General features: G+C 35.4%; 1 protein-coding gene across 3 annotated transcripts in view; it reads right to left on the bottom strand.

Annotated features, from left to right (window-relative positions):
• The window catches only part of DYNC2H1 (dynein cytoplasmic 2 heavy chain 1), a 385,810-nt gene extending 364,693 nt beyond the window's left edge, over nt 1–21,117 (bottom strand). For 2 of the 3 annotated variants that reach the window (XM_070473685.1, XM_070473686.1), the window contains exons 1-11: nt 20,787–21,117; nt 15,778–15,948; nt 15,223–15,358; nt 8,637–8,755; nt 7,497–7,641; nt 6,508–6,740; nt 4,076–4,210; nt 3,863–3,976; nt 3,633–3,744; nt 3,176–3,300; nt 1,963–2,138 (exon numbers count right to left, since the gene is read on the bottom strand). In XM_070473685.1, coding sequence (XP_070329786.1) covers nt 1,963–2,138; nt 3,176–3,300; nt 3,633–3,744; nt 3,863–3,976; nt 4,076–4,210; nt 6,508–6,740; nt 7,497–7,641; nt 8,637–8,755; nt 15,223–15,358; nt 15,778–15,948; nt 20,787–20,981 — 1,661 coding nt within the window. In that variant the 5' untranslated portion in view covers nt 20,982–21,117. The remainder of the gene's footprint in view (nt 1–1,962; nt 2,139–3,175; nt 3,301–3,632; nt 3,745–3,862; nt 3,977–4,075; nt 4,211–6,507; nt 6,741–7,496; nt 7,642–8,636; nt 8,756–15,222; nt 15,359–15,777; nt 15,949–20,786) is intronic. The other variant, XM_020900373.2, reaches the window with a different exon arrangement.
• Nucleotides 21,118–21,777: the final 660 nt, after the last annotated feature.

Here is a 21,777-nt window from a genome sequence, read left to right as displayed (position 1 = left end):
TCACCAACTCCCAGAGTCCACCCAAACCCATGTCCACTGAGCCGGTGAAGACATCCAACCATCTCATTCTCTGTTGTCCCCTTCTCCACCTGCCCTCAATCTTTCCCAGCATCATGGTCTTTTCAAATTAGTCAGCTCTTCACATCAGGTGGCCAAATTATTGGAGTTTCAGCTTCAACATCAGTCCTTCCAATGAACATAGAGATATTCAAATACTTCATTCCTCTACTCTTTGTTCCACTATGTGAAGACTCTCTTTTCTATCTGTTCTTCTAAAGCCACAATAGCAAAATTTACATTGGGACATTCAAGTCTCCCTGGATTGTGAAAACACTGAGATAAATTAAATTTAAAGCACTTCCTTTTTATAATCCTTCTTTCAGGATCAGGTTTATATAATACTCTTTCTTTCAAATCACTTTCACAATTAGGAGAACTTCTAGGTCTTAGATAGTAAGCTACAGAAAAGCAAAGAACTAATCTATTCAGTCTACTTAATAACACATAAAATGAAGCATAATAAAAAGCAGATATTTTTTAATGGCTTAAAATAATAATTTAGCCCAATTGTCCAAATTTCCCAGGTGGTGAAGTTGTAAAGAATCCACGTGCCAATGCAGGAGACACAAGAGATGCAGGTTCAATCCCTGGGTTGAGAAGATCCCGTGAAGAAGGAAATGGCAACCCTACTCCAGTATTCTTGCCTGGAAAATTCCATGGACAGAGGAGCCTGGTGGGCTGCAGTCCATGGGGTCACAAAGAGTTGGACATGATTGAGTAACTGAGTACACACACACAAACACTGTCCTACAAGAACATAAAGCCTTGCAGAAAATTATAACAGTGGCACTTTTTGCCTCTATTTGAAACTAATATTCAAAGTTAGTTTCTACATTCCACATATACTGAAATATGTTCCAAAACACACTTACTTCTATGTGACAATGAGGGGTTTACCAAAAAAAAACAAAACAACAAAGTAAGAGTAGGGAGTTTCATCACCAAATAGGAAAGAAACAGGTTGAACAAAGTTAAACCGGGTTTTTTACTGCAGATCTCAACCCTTTTGATACATTATCTTACACAGTGAGTGGGTCTCCACCAGAGACGTGCTAATTCTCCAAAACCAACTGACCAAAGAACTCTTCACTTTGGGTGAAGGTGGCAAGGTAGACCTACCTCTCAGATTTTAGGTTCAGGGTAGAAAAGGAAAGAATTAAATGGCATAAAGTTATAATCATTATGCTTTAGCATCTCTAGTTCTTTAATTCTTCTTCCAAAGCCAAAATGCAAGATAAAAGGAAAAAAAAATCATTCATTCAGTTTAGGAAGCTATCACTTTGGCCTAATTATTTGTTGCAGCAGTACAGGCAAAAGAAACAGAATTTCATATTATGCCAAAGTTACTTTTAAAAAGTACCAAGTTTCTAAAAATGAAAACATGGCAAGTTTTAAAAAATACGGACCATAACACACTAGGGAAAACTGACCTGAACAAAGAAACAATGGTTTTTTTAGGCCATCCATTTTAGATACCCATTAGAATAATAAGGTTAACCAATTAAATTACATTCAATATAGCTTAATAAATATTTACAAACCCTTACTATATTAGACACCAAAAAGAAACATTCTTCATTTCAAGGAGCTTAAAAAAATGAAATTTTCATTTACAATGTCTGTATGGGGGATATATAATATTAATGCAAAAAGGTAGGAAAACATTCATATACCAGTAACAAAAAACCACGGAGCATGAAAGCCTAATTCCAAATTAAGAATCTGCTGTTCTGGGGAACAGATGTTAGAAGCAAAGGAAAGGGAGTCAAAGTTTCCAACTTCAATGACTTAAAAGTTCATTATCAAAAACTAACCAAACAGAAAACAATCTTGTCACTAAATGAATAATGTAAGTAAAAAGATTCTTATGTAGATTTCACTGTGTAGTATACTTACACTTACCACAAACCAGATTTGGAATCAGATAAACCAGACTGAATATCCCTGGACCAATCATCAAATTGTTCTTGTTCATATAGTTTAAACTGGTCTAAGAGATCTTCAGCACTTCGATGGAAAGATCGAAACCCTGACAAGTCAGATAAAAGAGCTTCTGCAATCTTGATAGTATCATCCACCTTAAAAAGCCAAATTACAAGAATATTTATTATTTAAATTCTAAAAAAGTTAGTAGAAAATCAGCACCCTTCTCTGGTCTGTAATACAGAAACTATTTTCCCATTTATCCACAAACAGTACAATAGAAGATTTTCCAGTGAATTTAAGAATATCAACTGCTGCTGTGCTTCTGAATTACACCACTTCAGAACAGCAAAACACAGAGGATAGCATATACAAGGCGTAACTTGAAGGGTGCGACAAAGGAAATTTAGAGGGGACTCCAAGAACTCAACGATAGTCCCAAATATGTTATGTAGAACTTTAAGCCCTTTACTGAATGCTCTGGGTAAGAGTTCAAACAATAATTAGGCCAACTTGGATGCCAATTAAAGAAGAATGCCTTTCCTCCACAACTATGGAAAGAACAATGCAGCATTTTGGAAAGCTGACTGACAAAATTAAGCAGAGTATTAGAGAAAAAAACATAAAAATATAAATTTTAATAAGTAGAATTCTCAAATTTGCTAGCCTTTATAATACTACTACTACTAATAATAATTTGCTTGCTCTTAATCATATAACCAACAAATATTTATTACATGAGTCAAATGCAAGATATTGTACCATACACTAACTAGTAAGCATATAAGATTCTTAGATCAACTTTGATAATATTAAAATAATAGTCCTTTAAATCTATAAATTGCTGCCACTACCTTAAGCAATACCTTACGGTATTTATGGTACTGCTTAAGGTAGTGGCAGCAATTTTCCTTTAACTTCCCTTCAACCTAGGATAATTTATTTATATAATCATACTTATAGATATATACTTTGCACCTACCAGGATCCTGTAAAAATACACTTCAAATAATTTTAAAATCCATTGAAAATTATAGATTTTTCATATTTTTCAGTTTTTTACAATTCTAATTATCACATGAAATTATATGGAAATGTTTTCTTAATGTTTTCACTATAGTTCTAGATTGCCTTTACATTAATTTAGCATATTTCACAATTCGTGTCCTTCAACTTTTATTTAAATGAATACCTTCAGTTCCAGCTGGCGAACCCAAACTATATTATTGACAACTTCGGAAAGGTTTTTGCCGGCAAGTGGTCCGGATGCATCACCAGGAATCCCACGGCATCGATTTTCAAAATCTAATCGAAAATCTACAAACATTTAAATCATATAAATGATTACACACATTCAGCAAAGTTTTCCAAAATGCCTTCTATGTACCAAATATTATGCCAAATATTGTGCATAGAAAAACAGTAATAGTTGGTCATCCTCAGGGACCTCACCATGTATCAAGTGAGAGAAAGGAAACAGCCAGCTAATTCTAAAAGCCTGTCATCTATTACAGAAACAATAAATTAATCTTCAACATACAGATGTCATAAAAATATCTTAAATAAAAATATCTTTTGTTATCTTACAACAAAAGTAATCTACGAAAATAATTTTCAAGCAAACACTATAATCTCTAATAAACTTTTACCTTTAACTGAGTCCATAAGTCTTGCCAATAAAGTTTCTCTTTCTAGCATCAATTCTTTGCTTATGGTTGGACGCTTCACCAGCTCTTCATATTTCAGAAATGCTTGAAGAAGCTAATACAAAACAAAATAAGTATATGTTCATCCTACATGAATCAACTAGGTAAAAACATGCATATCTCCTCAAATAGCTTAAGAGGAATATTAAAAATTAAATATTTCAGTATTTTACCTGTTGTGGACTATCCTGGATTTCTGAAATATAGTTTTTCAATTTTCCTGCTATTTTTTGTTCCGCAGGTGCAATAATTTTTTCATACTGAGACACTGCAGCTTTCCATAAAGGCTAAACAATACAGTTAGACTTTATTATTTTCAAAATATGCCTTTAAAAAGAATAACACAAACAGGAAATTATGCAGACAAACACATATATATACTCAACCTCAGTATATGGATTATATTGCACAGGATTCAGGCCAGCAAAAGGTTCAAATACTCGAGCCAGGCATATAATTTTCTCATCACTGGCAGGTGAAAAATAGAGAAGTTTCTCATGAATTGTTCTAACAGCCAAGACCTAAAACATAAAATATTAAAACAAGAAATTTACTCATATCAATAAATCAACACAAATAATCCAAAATCTAAAGTTATTGGGCAAGAATTTCTTTAACATCGGTTTCTTGAAATGAAAAATAAAACTGAAACTATAAACTTGATAATTACTACTCATCAATACTCAAAGCGATGCTCAAAGACACACTGCACTATCAATCAGTGTGCTCAAATCTACTGAATACATATAAAATCTAAATATTTTTAAACTGATTTTAATACTTATTTTAAGTAAAGTTTTAGTCTCTCCTCCTTACTATAGCAAACCTTCTGATTTTCATTAGTCTGTATTAAATTTGCTCTTCTAATAATTAAACAATATGCTAACAACTCCATTATATATAACTTCAAACAGTTGGAAAACATTTCATTTTGCATATAAATTTTCTACCAACCATCAAAAGGTAATTAAAAGGCTAAGTAAAAATGGTATAATCTTTCATTTGTGTTGAAAATATCAACACAATTTCACGATTTTTTTCTTGATAAAAACAAAAATACTGATTTAACAACACTGTCTACTGAGAAAGCCTAAAAGCACTGAAAGTTAAATGTTTACTACTTCATCAACCAGACTGTTGTCACTAAACACTATTTTCCTCTAACAAGAACTAGGACCTTTGGAGAGATGACTAATTCCACATACAAAACAGAAAATGTAGAAGATGGGTTGGTACATTTTGAGAGGTCTGAATGTAAAACAGTTACCAACGAAACACTGGATTCATATCAAAATGACACAGACACAACTTAAAGGGGTATTCTTTGCACAAGGTGGGACAATTTGAGTATAGTAATAATAACTACAATAATAAATACAACAGGTTGAAACATAAAAAAAATCCTAGGTTCATAATGATATTATTTTAAAAATTATTGATTGCCTATGAAACTTACTATGATACTAACTTAGTATGCATTGTTCTAAAAAGTGATAAAAAGAAAAAAGTAATTGTCTATATTGCCATTCCTATACAAACTGTATTTCAGGTACCTAAAAAACTGATAAAAAGTTCTTCCATCATCACTAATAAATGCAGAAAGAACAGAATTAAAACACCACCATCTTCCAACTTCTCACAATTAATCATTAAGAAAAAGTTGGTGAACAGCATTTTAACAGATTAAATCAGATTAATCATACATGAACCCACACATCAAACTTAACTCATGAAAAGCGGTTAAATCAGACCCTACTTGCCTCCTTTAATGTATGAGAACTGTATGCTACTGCCTATGAAGCAACCTGGTTCAAGTAAACTAGCATTTAGCAACTAAAAATATTTCTGAGACAATGAGTGAACCTGTATACTGATTACATAAATAATGATAATAAGAAATTATTCTCATTCTGTTGGGTGTGATATTGATATTAGGATTACCTTTTAAGAGTAAAAGTGCAAGATTTCGTGGATTGGCTTTAAAAATACTTCAGGAAAAAAAAAAAAAGGAAGGCAGGGAGGACAAAGATGGAACAAGAACTGAACAACGCCAGTGGCTGTTGAAACTGACCTTCGTTATGCCATGTTACTTCTATGTATGCGTGCAGTTTTTCTTAAGAGGCTAAAAACAGTAGCAGCAGGAATTCCCTGCCAGTCCAGGGGTCAGGATTCAGCACTTTGACGGCCTGGACCTGAGTTCAGTCCCTGGTCCAGTAACTAAGATCCTCCAAGCCACACAGCACAGGCAGAAAAAACAAAATAAACTACCAAAACAACGACAACAACAAAAAATCCCCAAAGAACAATGATTCCCTTAAGCACAAAGAGAAAAAGTCAGCTCTGCAATCTTCGCCTGCCTCTTCAAGTTAAATATGTAAGTTCTATACTGAAACTCTAATTTATGTAAATTAAGCAGCTATTTAAAATATTACCACTGAATACTCCCTAAAATACTGTCTCTGCTTGCAAATAATTTCAATAGCCAAGAGAAAGTCAGAGAGCTTCCATACATAGACAAGTGGGTTATCTTTTTTTTTATAACAAAGAACAACAAAATAGAAGTTCACAACTTAAAAACTGAATAGCCACACAACAAAGAAAGAGAAAAGGAAGTGGAAACCAGCCCTAGTGCCCCCTGGGCATCTGATATTGTACCACACAACTGCATACATCATCTCACATGAATGTGAGCTCTTATTCTCTCCCAAAAGTTTAAATAATTTCTATCAGATGTGTAGTTTTTAATGATTATAAAATGCATTCTCAAACAAGTGAGAACCTACTTCACACTTAAAAACAAAGATCCAAACGAAGATACCTCTTCAAGGCGTTTGCCAAGTTTGTCAAGCGTTTCAGGAAAATATTTTTCATTTTTCCATGGGTGAGGAACATAGCGCTGCCACACCTGACCTGTCAGATGACTACAGGCAGTCACCCACTGTTCACAAATTGAAATACCAGCTTTCATATTTTCCTTCACAAGGTAATAAGGATCTTCCCAGAGGTTCAAAGTTCCCAACTTCTTCTGAACAAATCTTCCAAATGAACCACCTAATAAGGTGCAAAAAAACTTTTTAATGAACATGCCTTTTTAGCAAGTAACTATGGAATACATGTTTATTAAATTAAAATGATATATAAATTAGCAAGTCAACAATCTATGAAATACCACATCCACACCTTTAGACAAGCACTGTTAATAACAAATATTTTTTAAAAACACACAAGCACACATGTATGTATATATTTGCATCTTTCATTATATCATGTATATCTTTGAAGTGTAGAAATATACATAGAATTTTGTAAAGGCCTCAGTTCCACAATATGGATATGACATTACATAATCAGTTCTCAACTGCTATGTTTCTACTCCCATTTTACAAACAATGCTGTAATAAATGTTCTTTTATGTACACCTTTATGCACTTGTCTAATAGATCCTTAGGATAATAATAAGAAAGGTATATTCTAAGTCAAAAAGTATATTTTTTCATTGACAGATAATCCAATATACATTAAATGTTTCAGTTGGTTAAAAATAAAGTCTAAACTAATACATGCATTTTTTACATACATAAAAAAATCTATGTTAATTTGATTATCAAAGAATTTGACACTTTGATTTAAATTAACCAACTATGTACAAATAACTACTTAAATAATCCTATATAATTTGTTCTAAGAGTTACTTTCAGCAACAATTACTCTATTAAGGAGCATTTCAGAGAAGGACTTAAAGGAAAAAACAGAAAATAAAATAAGGCAAGCTTCCAAAACTTTAAAAGTGTATTTCTTTACTGGTACCTATAATATCTAAGAGATGTAACATTCGTGATTCAGGATAATGATCATGCTCTGTTTGTCTCCACACATCATCTACAACATCCCGAGTTGTCTCCACCAAGTCAACCACTTCCAATAAGGACAGACCATCCAAGTTATAAAATTCCTAAAACCGAAATGCATTCATTTTTAAACATAATCATATTTGCACCTGGGGCAATATAAACAAAATGTTGCCAGTTTTTCAAGTGCTACGATTCTAATATCTGCCATTATTTTCTCCTTTTCTTCTATCAGATGCTATGTAACTTCTTTATGCAAATACGCTATCTGATCCTTTACAAACATAAATTTCATAAAAGCCAGAAGAAAAAGTAAGAATTGCATAAACCCTATAAATTTATTTTTACCCTTGGCCTAATTTCCTCTAAATTTGGATTCATTTCTTTTATTTATCCAATAGAGTGTTTATTTAACTATACATACACTACCTTTTCCACTTCATTTATCCTTATTCATTCATTTCCTGGGTTGCACAATGTTACTGACAGTACAAATCTAGTACATGGTATATTATTATAAAATTTCATCACTACCACAAAAATAGTTTTAAACCACTTCAAACACTTCATTCAAATGACAATAATGAAATAATACTTAGAATTTAAAAATTACTAAATATTTATTTTGAAAAGAATAGGTTTTTGTAAAAAAAATAAAATGATCACTTATTTAACCTCTCCATAGATATATTAAGGAATAGTCAATCTAATAACATATCAAACTAAGACTTTTTATATTTCAGAGTCCTCCAAACTGCTAATTTGAAAAAAGTGAACAATTTTCCCAAAGAACATATTACCTCCACAAGGACAAACCTCTTTATATTGGGCTTCTCATTTTTTCCTATCTATCTGCATAAAAGTAACTATATTTTTGAGAAAAATATTTTCTAATTATTAGAATTTAACTTTTTCAGAAGTTTGGACTTCTAAGTTGTACTCATTTTAAATACATATCTTAAGTAAACTCTGCTACATCTGAAGAATATATTTTGTCCAGAGCCATCAAATAATGACTTTAAAACAGAGACAAAGCTAATAAAAATTGAATGCTACAGTATTTCTATCAAAACCTGATATATAACTATGAATCACGTACTCTTGCAATTGTTTCAAACAATTCTTTAAAATAACTGGCTCTTTCTTTGGTAATCTGTTTACTTCCACGATGAGCTTGTTCTATCCAAAACTGGAACTCATCACTTGGTGTAAGAATACCTGAAAAGTGAAATGGAAAAATAAGAAACATCAACTATTATCATGGTCATCATTTTGAAATGTAAAGAAATAATGAAATACTATATTTTGTGTACCAGGAACTAATATATTATTATAAGTCAATTATAACTTCAAAATCTCACAAACAAATAAACTAATAGAAAAAAAGATTAGACTGTTGGTTACCAGAGGTGGGGAATGAGGAGAGGGAGAAGTGGATGCAGCTGCTCAAAAGGTACAAACTACTACCTATAAAATTAAATAAGTATTGAAGATATAATGTACAACATTATAAATGGAAATAGTGCTGCTTTAAGTTATATATGAAAGTTCTAAAGAGAACATATCCTAAGGTTTCTTATCATAAGGGAAACTTCTTGTTTAACTTTATATCTATGACATAATGGATGTTCACTAAACTTACTGTGACAACCATTTCATGCCGCATGCAAGTCAAATTATTGTACTGTATACCCGAAACTTACATAATGCTACATGTCAATTATCCCAATAAAACTAGGAAAAAGAAGGAAACAATTAAAAATGAAAAGCCAGAAAGTAACTGGTTTCATTTGCTGATTTTGCACATTTCTGTATTATTCACAAAGTACAGAAAATGAATTCTACAATTTCTATGAACAAAAATGAAAAACAAAACAACGCCTAAGCAATTAACTAAATGGCAATCAGTACACACTTATCAATAAGTACTTTAAAATGCCTGAATGGATATAAAAACAAACCAATATATATGTTGCCTCCTGGAAACTTGCTTTGGATCTAAAGTCACACTGAGACTGAAAGGGGATGGGAAAAGGTATGCAAAGAAAGTAGAAATCAAGAAAGCAATACTTATGTCAAATGAAAAAAATAAAGACTGGCACAAATGATAAAGAAGGACATTACATAATGATTAGTGATCAATCCAAGAAGATATAACACAATGTAAGTATATATCCAGCCAACATAGGAACGTCTAATACATAAAGCAAATATTAATAGACATAAAGGGAAAACCTAACAATAATAAATTCATAATAGGGAACTTTAACCTCCCACTTACATCAATGGACATATTATTCAGACAGAAAATGAATAAGGAAACAATGGCTTTAAACAACACATTAGACCAAATAAACTTATAGATATATATATATAGGGCATTATACCCACAAGCAGCAAAATATACATTTATTTCAAATATATATGGTACATTCTCTGGGACAAATCCCATGCTAGGCCACAGAAACAAGACTCAGCAAATTTTAAAACTTGAAATCAGATCAAGCATCTTTTCTAACTACAATGCTCTGAGACAAGTAATCAACTAGCAGGAAAAAAATTGCAAAAAAAATCACGAACAAGTAGAGGCTAAACAACATGCTACAAACAAACAATGGATCATAGAAGAAAATTTTTTAAAATACCTGAAGAAAAATGAAAATAAAAACACAACAATCTAAAATCTACATAATACAGCAAAAGCAGTTCTAAGAGGGAAATTTATAGTGATACAGCCTATTCAACAAAACAAGAAAAACCTCAAACAACCTAACTTTATACCTAAAGTAACTAGAAAAAAAGAATAAATAAAACCAAAAGTTAGCAAAAGGAAAGAAGTCATAAAGATCAGAGAAGAAATAAATGAAACAGGAACTAAAAAGTAATAGAAAGATCAATGAAACTAAGACATGGTTCTTTAAAAAAAAATAAACATCATTGATAAACTTTGCCACACTCATCAAGAAAAAAGGAAAGAGGGCCAAAATCAATAAAATCAGAAATGTAAAAGGAACTAACACCACAAAAATTCAGAGTCATCAGATATTATTAAGAACAATTATACACCAATAAAATGGACAACCTAGAAGAAAACAACAAATTCCTAGAAATGTATAGTTTCCCAAGACTGAATCAGGAAGAAATAGAAAAATATGAGAACAACTACCAGTAATGAAACTGAATCAGTAAACAAACAGCTCCCAAGTACTGCAGCCCAGGACTATACGGCTTCACACATCACATGAGTTTGGTGAAATGTACCAAATACGCAGAGAAAAGTTAACACCTATCATTCTCAAATTATCCCAAAAAACTACAGAGGAAGGCATCCTTCCATACTCATTTTCCAGGGCCAGCATCTCCCCAAAATCAAAACCAGACAAAGAATCACAAAAAAAAGGAAAATTAAAGGTCAGTATAACAATAAATATAGGTGCAAAATTCCTCAACAAAACATGAGCATACCAAACTCAACAATACATTTTAAAAGGACCATACACCAGTCAAGTAGGATTTATCCTAGAGATGTGGATGATTCAATATCCAAAAATCAATCAATGTGATACCACATTAACAAACTGAAGAATAAAAATCACAAGCTCACCTCAATAAATACAGAAAAACTTTTGACAAAAGTAAGCACCCACTTATGATTTAAAACTCTCAACAACAAAGTGGGGTATAGAGGGAACATAATCAAGGACATATGTGATAAGCCCACAGCTAACATCATACTCAAGGGTGAAAAGCTGAAAGCATCTCCTCAAATACCAGAAACAAGACAAGGATAGCCACTCTTATCCACTTTTATTCAACACAGTATTGAAAGTCCTAGCTACAGCAATCAGACAAGAAAAAGAAATAAAAGGAATCCAAATTTGAAAGGAAGACACAAAACTGTCACTGTTTGCAGATGATACTATACATAGGAAATCTTCACAATGCCACAAAAAAAAAGTAGATTTCATCAATGAATCTGGTAAAACTGTAAGATACAAAATTAATACAGAAATCCATTGTATTCCTATACACTAACTACCAGAAAGAAAAATTAAGAAAACAATCTCATTTATAATCACACCAAAAAAGAACAAAATACCTGGGAATAAACCTACCTTAAAAGCCTATATGCAGAATAGCATAAGACACTGATTAAAAAAATTGAACAGAAACGGAAAGATATACCATGTTCATGGATTAGAAGAATTAATATTACTATAATGAGCATACTATCCAAGGCAATCTACAGATTCAATTCAATCTCTATCAAAATACCAATGGCATTTTTCACAGAACTAGAAAAAGAGATCCTAAAGATTGTCCAGAAGTACAAAAGACCCCGAATAACCAAAACAATCTTGAGAAAGAAGAACAAAGCTGTAGTTATCATGCTCCCTGATTTCAAATGATACTGCAAAGCTACAATCATCAAAAACAGTATGATACTGACACAAATACAGATACATAGACCAATGGAAAGAACAGCAACCCCAGCAATGAACTCACACTTGTGACAATTAATAGATGACAAAAGAGGAAAGAGTATACAATGAGGAAAAGATAGCCTCTTTGACAAAAGTTGTTGGAAAAACTGCAGCTACATGCAAAAGAATTAACTGACTTTTCTCCACCACCATATACAAATATAAGCTCACAATGCATTAAAGACTTAAATGTATAAGACCTGAAACCATAACTTCTAGAAGAAAACAGAGAGAGTACATTCTTTGTCACTGTTCTTAGTACTATTTGCTTGGATCTGTCTTCTCAGGCACCGTAAACAGAAGCAAAAATAAACATATAGAACTACATAAAACTAAAAAGCTTTTACACAGCAAAGGAAACTATGAACAAAATGGAAAGGCCACCTACAGAATGGGAGAAGATATTTGCAAATGATGTTCCTGATAAGAGGCTGAAAGTGAAAAGTGAAAGTGTTAGTCGCTCAGTCGTGTCCAACTCTTGCAAAACCATGGACTGTAGCCTGGCAGGCTCCTCCATGGAGTTCTCCAGGCAAGAATACTGGAGTGGGTAGCCATTCCCTTCTCCAAGGGATCTTCCTGACCCAGAGACTGAACCCAGGTCTCCTACATTGCAGGCAGATTCTTTATAATCTGAGCCACCAGGGAAGCCCAGTAAGGTGGGGAAGGGGGATTAATATTCATAATATACAAAGAATTCATATAACTCTATATCAAAAAACAACATTGCTTTGTTATTAAAATTTTTTTTAATAGGCATAGGACCTGAATAAAAATTTTTCCAAAGAAAAGAAACAGATGGCCAACAGGCACATGAAAAATGGAAGGGAAAGTAGAGCAGCCATTATGGAAAACAGCATGGAGATTGTTCAAAAAATTAAAACTAGAACTACCATATGATCCAGCAATTACACTTCTGGGCATTTATATGAAAAAAACAAAAACACTAACTAAAAAAGATATATGTTCTCCTATGTTCACTGCAGCATTATTTACAACAGCCCAGATACAGAAGCAACCTACATCGCCATAAACAGATGAACAGAAAAAGATGTAGTACATATATACAATGGAATATTACTTAGTCATAAAAGAGAACAAAATCTTGCCATTTGTGATAACATGTATATGCCTAGATGACATGCTAAGTCAGGCAGGCAGTGAAAGACAAATACTGAATAATCTCACTTATGTATGGAATCTAAGAAACAAAACAAATGAACATTAAAAGAAAAGCAGAGTTATAAAGAGTTGGCGCCACCAGCTCATGGCCAGAGTGAGGCACAATCTATAGGGCCACCATGTGCTTACCAGTGCCCACCCGCCATGCCTGGATTCAACTACAAGTTCCTGGAGAAACCCAAGCTTTGTAACCGTCAGTTACAAAATAAATGAGTCACTGGTATCGAATGTACCCTGTAGGGAATATAGTTAAAAAATATGCACTATCTTTCCATGGTGACATATTATAACCAGACTCATCATAGTGATCATCATAGTGAATTGAATGAAGGTGGTTAAAAGGTACAACTTTCAAAAGATAAATTAGTAGGGATGCAATGTTGTTTTGTTTTGTTCAGTCACTTAGTCATGTCTGACTGTTTGCAAACCCATGGACTATAGTCCTCGGGCTCCTCTGTCCATGAGATTCTCCTGGCAAGAATACGGAAGTGGGTTGCTATTCCATTCTCTGTTCCCAGACCAAGGATAGAACCCATGTCTCCTGCACTGGCAGGCATATTCTATACCAATGAGCCACCAAGGAAGATACAACATGATAAATATTAATTAGCACTGATATGTTATACATAAAAGAGTTAAGATAGCAAGTAAATCCTAAGAGTTCTCATCACAAGAAAAAGATTTTTTCCTGTTCCTTTAATTTTGTATCCATATGAGGTGATGGATATTCACTAAACTTATGTGATAATCATTGTTTGAAGTATTTAAGTCAAATTGTTATACTATACACCTTAAACTTATACACTGTTGTATGTCAATCATATCTCAATAAAACTGGAAGAAAAAAATGAGCAAATTAAAAGTTTTCTTTCAAATCTGCATTTAAGTTTCCTAATGAAATGGACAATCTCTAGTTGCTTAATCACATGCTGGAAATAAATTCACTAATCTTTCTGGTTGTATGAGATTCAGAAAGGATTTAGAAAGGATTTATTCTACTATTCAAGCAAACTATAAAACTAGATCTACTTTTTTTTTTAATCTACTGTTTTAAACCAATGATTTCTGTATGTTATGAGTTTCATCTTAATTGTTCTTAGGAAATAATTTATCTATGGCCACAAAATTATAATCAGCTTCAGAAAAAAATACATTTTAAAATAACAGTCACTGGCTTATTATCTTTGCAAATATACAATTAGTATCAATCTTCATTACTCACAGATTCTGGATTTATGAAGTCACCTACTCATTAACATTTATATGTATCCAAAGTCAATACTCTCAGAACACTCATGGTCATTCGCAGACACACAGAGCTGTGAGAAATTTTAGTTGCCCAACACATATGTTCCCAGCTAAGGCTGAACAAAGCAACACTGCTTGTCTTTTTTCTATCTCCTACTGTAAATAAATGTCTTTTTCGTAGTCTAAGTAGCATCATAGTTTCACATTTTGTGCTTTTTATTGGTGATTTTGCTATTCAAATTGACCCCAACACAGTTAAGAAGTGCTGTCTCCTGTTCCTAGCCCTAGAACACTGTGATGTGCCTTAAAGAGAACATACTTCTGTTAGATAAGCTTCATACAGGCATGAGTCACAGTGCTGCTGCCCATGAGCTCAACGATAATTCATCAACAATATATATCAAATAATGTGTCTAAAAAACACACCTAACATAAGGTTATATGCTGAACAGCTGGTGAAAATGTTATGCCCAGAGGCTCACAGGATCCGAGGCACAATGTTTCAGTATCTGCTAATTTAGTGCTCACAGCAACTTAATAAAACAGAACTACTGAAAACAATGAGAATCAACTATATTATTTCCATAAACTGCACCTTAAAAAAGATTACACTTCCCCCTTCTCCAAATCCATACATAATTCTATACATTTAAAATCAGCTCAAGTTCAGAGAGGACCCAAAGGTGCAAAGAAATATTTGAAAAGTATATTAATTTACTATGTACTAATAAGGCAATGGTTTTGACTTCCTTTGATAAAATTATGGCTAAATACCTCGTGTGTCATCTTCCTTAAATTTCAGTTTTGATAAGTTAGTATCTGATCTTCGTAGAACTATACCCAAACCAGCTTCTAGTTCACTCAAAAGGTTCTGAAGTTTGGGATCAAAGTTTCTGCTCCATTCCTGATCCTAAATAAAATCAGACAACAGCACATGATGATCAGTATCTTGACAAACAAGCTTCCTCAAACCTTGTCAAAAACTAAGTCCAAATATACCTGTTTCACACAAAGCATGGCACTACCTCCATCTCTTAAGAGAGAGATAAAAGTCCTTCCAACAGTTAAAACTTTATAAAGGTCATTTACTATCACAATTTAAGGATGGATATAGATTGCATTTTACATCTTTTTCTAATTTCTCTATTTGTCAACAAAGCTTACATTATATTTTTTAATTAAAAAGAAAAAATAATTTAATTTATAAACTAAAATACTAATATTACCAATAAATAAAATAATAAATATTTATATTTGTGTGTATGAAAGCATTTATCCAAAGACTTAGGCTAAAATCAACAATCATACAAGCTACTTTAATTTACTCACCTTTAATAACATTGGTGCAAATACTTGCCGGACAGCATGGTAAAGGGAATTAATAGGTGATTCTAACATAGATGAAACAAGAATATTATTATGTAGATTTTGATCAGTAATTACTTCGGGTCGCAGCTTGAAAAACACCAGCACTTTATCTTTTGTGTCAGCAAAATCAATCTAAAGTGATAAACAAATGATTTGTAATGTTATTTTCATAAAGTTAATATTTGAATATATTACCCTAAAATGTTGTATCTATAATTTTACCCCTTGGTAAAAGTATACTTTAGAAATAATTATAGTATATCACAACCAATCTGTCTTTGCTCCGTAAGAAAACCTGGGTTTGAAAATTGTATCCCCACTTATAGGTGATTGTATCATAAAGCTACTTTGATAATTGATAAGTGACTATAAACAAAAGCACTACATAAATATTGTTGACATACACTGCTAACTACTCCACTCCAGCCAGATTCACTAAAACTACAAATCAAAGCTGTGTGTCCCAGGCACATACTGGTGAGTAGTGTAATTTTCCACCCTACTCCAGAGACTCTGCCAACAAGGACATATACTACCCTCCGGCGTGCATGCCAAGTCACTTCAGTCATGTCCAACTCTCTGGGACCCTATGAACTGCAACCCGCCAGGCTCCTCCATCCATGGAATTCTCCAGGCAATAACACTGGAGTGGGTTGGCATGCCCTCCTCCAGGGCATCTTCCTGGCCCAGGGATCAAATCCGCATCTCTCACGTCTCCTGCACTAGCAGGCAGGTTCTTTACCACTAATGCAACCTGGGAAGCCCAATTACCCTCTTGCCCAAAACTAAGTTCTATATAAACAGACAACCTAAACCAAAAAAAACAGGTTGTCTATCTCCTAAATTCATCTTTACCGGAACCAATGCTTTTTGCGTAAAGTATTTGAGCATCAAACTCTCTTACTAAATTGTCATAAACCTAGATTATTTAAAATTAGAATTGTCTGAGCTAAGCTGGAATTCACTAACCCAACCATGCTTAAAATAGGCCAGTTCATAGCAACTAGTTCATTAGCTGTAAAGTATAATGCCCAAAAGAAGTTTTTGCATTATACACATATTCACAAAATTGTTCTCACTTCTTTTTCCAGGAAGAGAAGTCTATACCGTAAAAAAAACTTTCAAACAAGTTCACTGCTGTGCATGAAGAAATACACTAAAGATGAGTGAGCTTTTGTGCTACTTTTATCCTAACCATTGTATCGGTTTAGCCACTAGGAAGGAACTGTCATTTCCTTGATGTTACTGCTTTTCTCAAACTCTCATTTTCACACATTAGAGTTCTATGCTAGTACTACCATTTTATTCCCATTACAAGCAAGTGAGAACTGCAGACTGCAGGTAAGTAGTTTGAAAAATTCATTCCTTAGTAATTAAATAGACCATACACTTGAACTTTTCTACTCCCACCTATCTGAAGAAAGAATATTCATAAAATACATATTTTAATATCATACTTTGAGAATAGTAACTATAGTCACTGGCCAAGGTGCTGCGGGGCATCAGGACGGTGAGCTTTGCCTTAACCCAAGTCAGAGTTAAAGGAAAGGGTAAGGTGGTTACAACTGCTCACCCTCCCCTGAGTCAAGAATGAGCGCTCCTCGCCTAATCCTCCAGCTTCCCTACCATCAGCAACTGCTATTTACTCTTAACTGACTATAATCTGATAATTACTAAGGTATAAATTGGGCTTTTTAGGTGGGGCTAGTGTTAAAGAGCCTGACTGCTAATGCAGGAGAAGTAAGAGACGTGATCGATCCCTGGGTCAGGAAGGTCCCCTGGAGAAGGAAATGGCAACCCACTCCAGTATTCTTGCCTGGAGAATCCCATGGACAGAGGAGCCTGGCAGGCTACCATCCATAGTATCGATGGACATGACTGAAGCACTTAGCATGCACGCAAGGTGTTATTTGTCCTTTTTTGAGGTTGCAAAATGTCTCTATCATCTCATGGGATCCATCAGGGATCAGCATACCTCAACCTTCTGCCTGTTTTGTACAGTTCACAAGATCAAAATTATTTCTACATTTTTGGAAAAATCAAAAGAATAATATTTCATGATATGAAATTCAAGCATCAGTGTCCATAAATGAAGCTGAATGCAGTCACATGCAGTCATTCACATTATGTCTATGGTTGCTTTCTCATGGCAATGGCCAAATTGTGACAGAGACCTTACAATCTGCCCAAGCCCAAAATATTTGTTATCTGGCCCATTATAGAAAAAAAAATTTGCCAACTTCTATCCTACAGCATAAACCAGATCACATCTCTCTTGCTTAAGACTACTAACAACTTGGTACAAGGTCCAAATGCTCAGTCTGTATTTTAAACTTCCATCGTTTGGTTATTCGTTAAACTTCGGCAATGACTGTGTAATTTTTTTTTTCCCCAGCCCCCTGAAATCAAGACGAGATCCAGCTCAAGGCTTGGAACTTAACATTTCTTCTGCTTAGAAAACACCTTCCCTAAACTTGTGTGCTGTGCTTGGCGGCTCAGTCCTGTCCAACCCTTTGCAACCCATGGACTACAGCCCTCCAGGCTCCTCTGTCTGTCCACGGGATTCTCCAGGCAAGGATACCAGAGTGGGTTGCCATGCCCTCCTCCAGGGGATCTTCTCAACCCAGGGATTGAACCCAGGTCTCCAGCATTGGGGGCAGATTCTTTATCCTCTGAGCCACCAGAGAAGCCTCTCCCTAAATCTGCCTACAACTAATTCACCATTCAAATCTCATTTCAAAGGGCTCCAATCCAAACAGGCATTCCCTCCTTCCCTATTTTAATGCAGTTCCTCACCCCATCCCAATCACTACTTTAACATTACTCTATTTTTACTGGCAGCACTTATCAATACCCAAAATTATGTTACATTACATATCTGTGTAGATGAAGTGAAGTGAAGTGAAAGTCACTCAATCATGTCCGACTCTTTGCGACCCCATGGACCCACCCATGGAATTCTCCAGGCCAGAATACTGGAGTGGGCAGCCTTTCCCTTCTCCAGGGGTTCTCCCCAACCCAGGGATCAAACCCAGGTCTCTCACATTGCAGGTGGATTCTTTACCAGCTGAGCCACAGGGGAAGTTCCATCTGTGTGGGTGTGTTTAACCTATTTTTGTCCATTCAAATGTTACTGACACACATCATGCCTTTATCCCTAGCACCTAGGACAATGCCAGACCATACTGGGTGAATTAATATTTGTTAATTTGTTAAATCATGCTGACTCTCAGACATCTAAAGTACAACTTAAGATATAGGAAAACATTTTCAAATATGACTAAGTATCTGTAGTGTGATGTATGTCTGTATATAAAATACACTGTTGGGCTCTACTAACTTAAGTATTAAAGTAAAAGTTATAGATTCAATTTTCATTACCCAACCCAAGATATATTTTTACAAATCCAAACCCCTCATCTTGTTTTCCCATTACACTCTATCTAAACTTTCAAATCCTAAAGAAAATCAGTCCTGAATATTCATTGGAAGGACTGATGCTGAAGCTGAAACTCCAATACTTTGGCCACCTGATGCGAAGAACTGATTCACTGGAAAAGACCCTGATGCTGGGAAAGATTGAGGGCAGGAGGAGAAGGGAACAACAGAGGATGAGTTGGTTAGATGGCATCACCGACTGGATGGACCTGAGTTTGAGCAGGCTCCAGGAGCTGGGGGTGGACAAGCAAGCCTGGCGTGCTTCAGTCCATGGGGTCACAAATAGTCAGACAACACTGAGTGACTGAAATGAATTGAAACTTTCAGAGGCATTTACAGCAGTGTGCTTGATTTTATCATTTGTATATGACTATATACAATGACATGAGTATATGTCATTCTAGGTCATCCAGAGTGAGGCTCCAGAAGGCAGAAGCAGGGGGTCCTATTTTAACTTATATAATACTAACCTATCAGAGCAGGCCTCCTGGTGGCTCAGACAGTAAAGAATCTGCCTGCAATGCAAGGGGTTTGATCCCTGGGTTGGGAAGATCCCCTGGAGAAGGGAATGGCAGCCCATTCCAGTATTCTTGCCTGGAGAATTCCATGCAAAAAGAGGCGGGCAGACTACAGTTGTCAACTATGATTATCCATGCTTCTTACATCTTTGTAAACTTACTAAACCAAGGAAAGTGCCTTATATATATTGAGTTCGAAATACAGTGATTAAATAGAATTGAGTCAAATCCAAGACTAAAGATTCATAACAGGGTGAATAATCCAATCATCCTACAAAAATGCAGTCAATGTTTGCTGTGTATCAAATACTCTGCTAGACCGGGGGATATGGAAGAACACCAGAGGAAGAGGTTTAAAAATATGACTATGATCTGTTAACCTTCCTCCATTTACTGAGCCCCTTTAACATGTGAGACAATTTTTTCTGTATGTTACTCTGAGTGCATGTGTGTGTATCTCCTGGCTGCAGGCGCACCCATTTCTTAAACAATCCTGCCAATAGAAGCAGCAATGAAATAAATACTAATAAGTCAATACATCACAAGTTGTACAACAAAAAAGAATTTAAACTACCTTATCATTTCGTAAAAGATTTTAATTCCTAACTATTCTTTCCCTCGAGTAAATTTAAACTCAGAATACAAAAAAAAAAAAGATACACTAGAATTTGCCCCCAAAGAACCTCAAAAGGGAGAAAGAAAAAAAAAAGTTTAAATAAATATGATAAATTTCGTGGTTTTAGTTATAACGTAAATGTAGTATTAAAAAAAAAAAACCTAGAAAGACTCTAATTGTAATTGTTCTCTGCCGGTGAGCGGACTAGGAGCTTCCTTCGGCCAGGCAGGATGCAAGCTTGGAAACCAAGTGAAGCGTGAGGCCCGCGCAGCTCGTCCGGAAGGGACAGCCTCGGGCCCTGGAGGACGACCCAAGCCAGGAGGCTCCCAGGCACCCGGCATCCGTCCGGCTGAGCCGGGACGGAAAGGCAGGCCGGGGCGGGGTGCAGGCAGGCATACCACGTTGGAGAAGGCGATGCCGGCGTCGGATCGCTGCACTCTGAGGAGCATCTGGTTCCCGTCGTCCAAAAAGTTGTTGATTTCGCGGCCGTTGCCCAGCAGCGCGTGGTCCCAGGATTCCGACACCAGCCCGAAGTAGTTCCGAGTAGTGGCGACAATGAAGAGCTTCCGCACGTCCCCGGGCCCGCCGGCCATGACTCCGGAGAGGAGGACCGGGGAGGGCGGGCGGCAAGAGCGAACGACGGAGAAAGCGGGAGGGAGGAACGCGAAAGGAGGCGCAGACTGCCCCAGCCGCGAGCTCGCCCGTGGCCTGCTGGGCTTCGCGGTTGCCAGGGGCAGTCGCTATGGCGACGGCGCACAAGCTCGCGCGAGGCGGTGTTACCGCCTCGGGCACGCGCACGCCCAGCTCTCGGGCCGATCTACCATCTCGGCGCTCCTTAGCTGCTCGCCGCCATCATCGATTGCAGGGGATTCTGGCAAGTGTGGGTTAGGTGGCGAAGTCCTCCTTTAGCGCTTTCTAGAGACTTCTTATGACGCATTGTTAGGAGATATGCAGCTAGTCTTCAAGTGAAACAGGATGGCGTGGATTTAGGAAGGCTAAAGGAGTTCTAGTGCGCCCTTTTCTCCTGCACTCATTAGCAAACCATTCTGTCAGCGTCAAGTTCCACATCTGTAAACTGGGGGAATACTATCTAGGTTGTAGTGAGGATTTTAAGAGATTATTATTTAAGCATCGTTTTTTAAAGAGAAAATCATTTTTTTTAAAGGTCAGGTAAAGAATAGGAGTTCATTACAACGTTAATTTATTTCTGCTCATTTCTATGCTAATTTCCCACCATTAATTTTGTTATCCTATTATTAATTTCAGAAAAATTTAACCAGTTTTTTCATCAGAATCATCATCGGAACACAGAGCCATATTTGTAAAATAACCAAAACAGCCTATAATACTTGTTAATTTGTTTTATAACAAGCGCAAGGAAATACTGAA

Source organism: Odocoileus virginianus, chromosome 10 (assembly GCF_023699985.2).
Source record: "Odocoileus virginianus isolate 20LAN1187 ecotype Illinois chromosome 10, Ovbor_1.2, whole genome shotgun sequence".
NCBI classification, from domain to species: Eukaryota; Metazoa; Chordata; class Mammalia; order Artiodactyla; family Cervidae; genus Odocoileus; species Odocoileus virginianus.
This window is presented reverse-complemented; position numbering and strand designations above follow the sequence as displayed.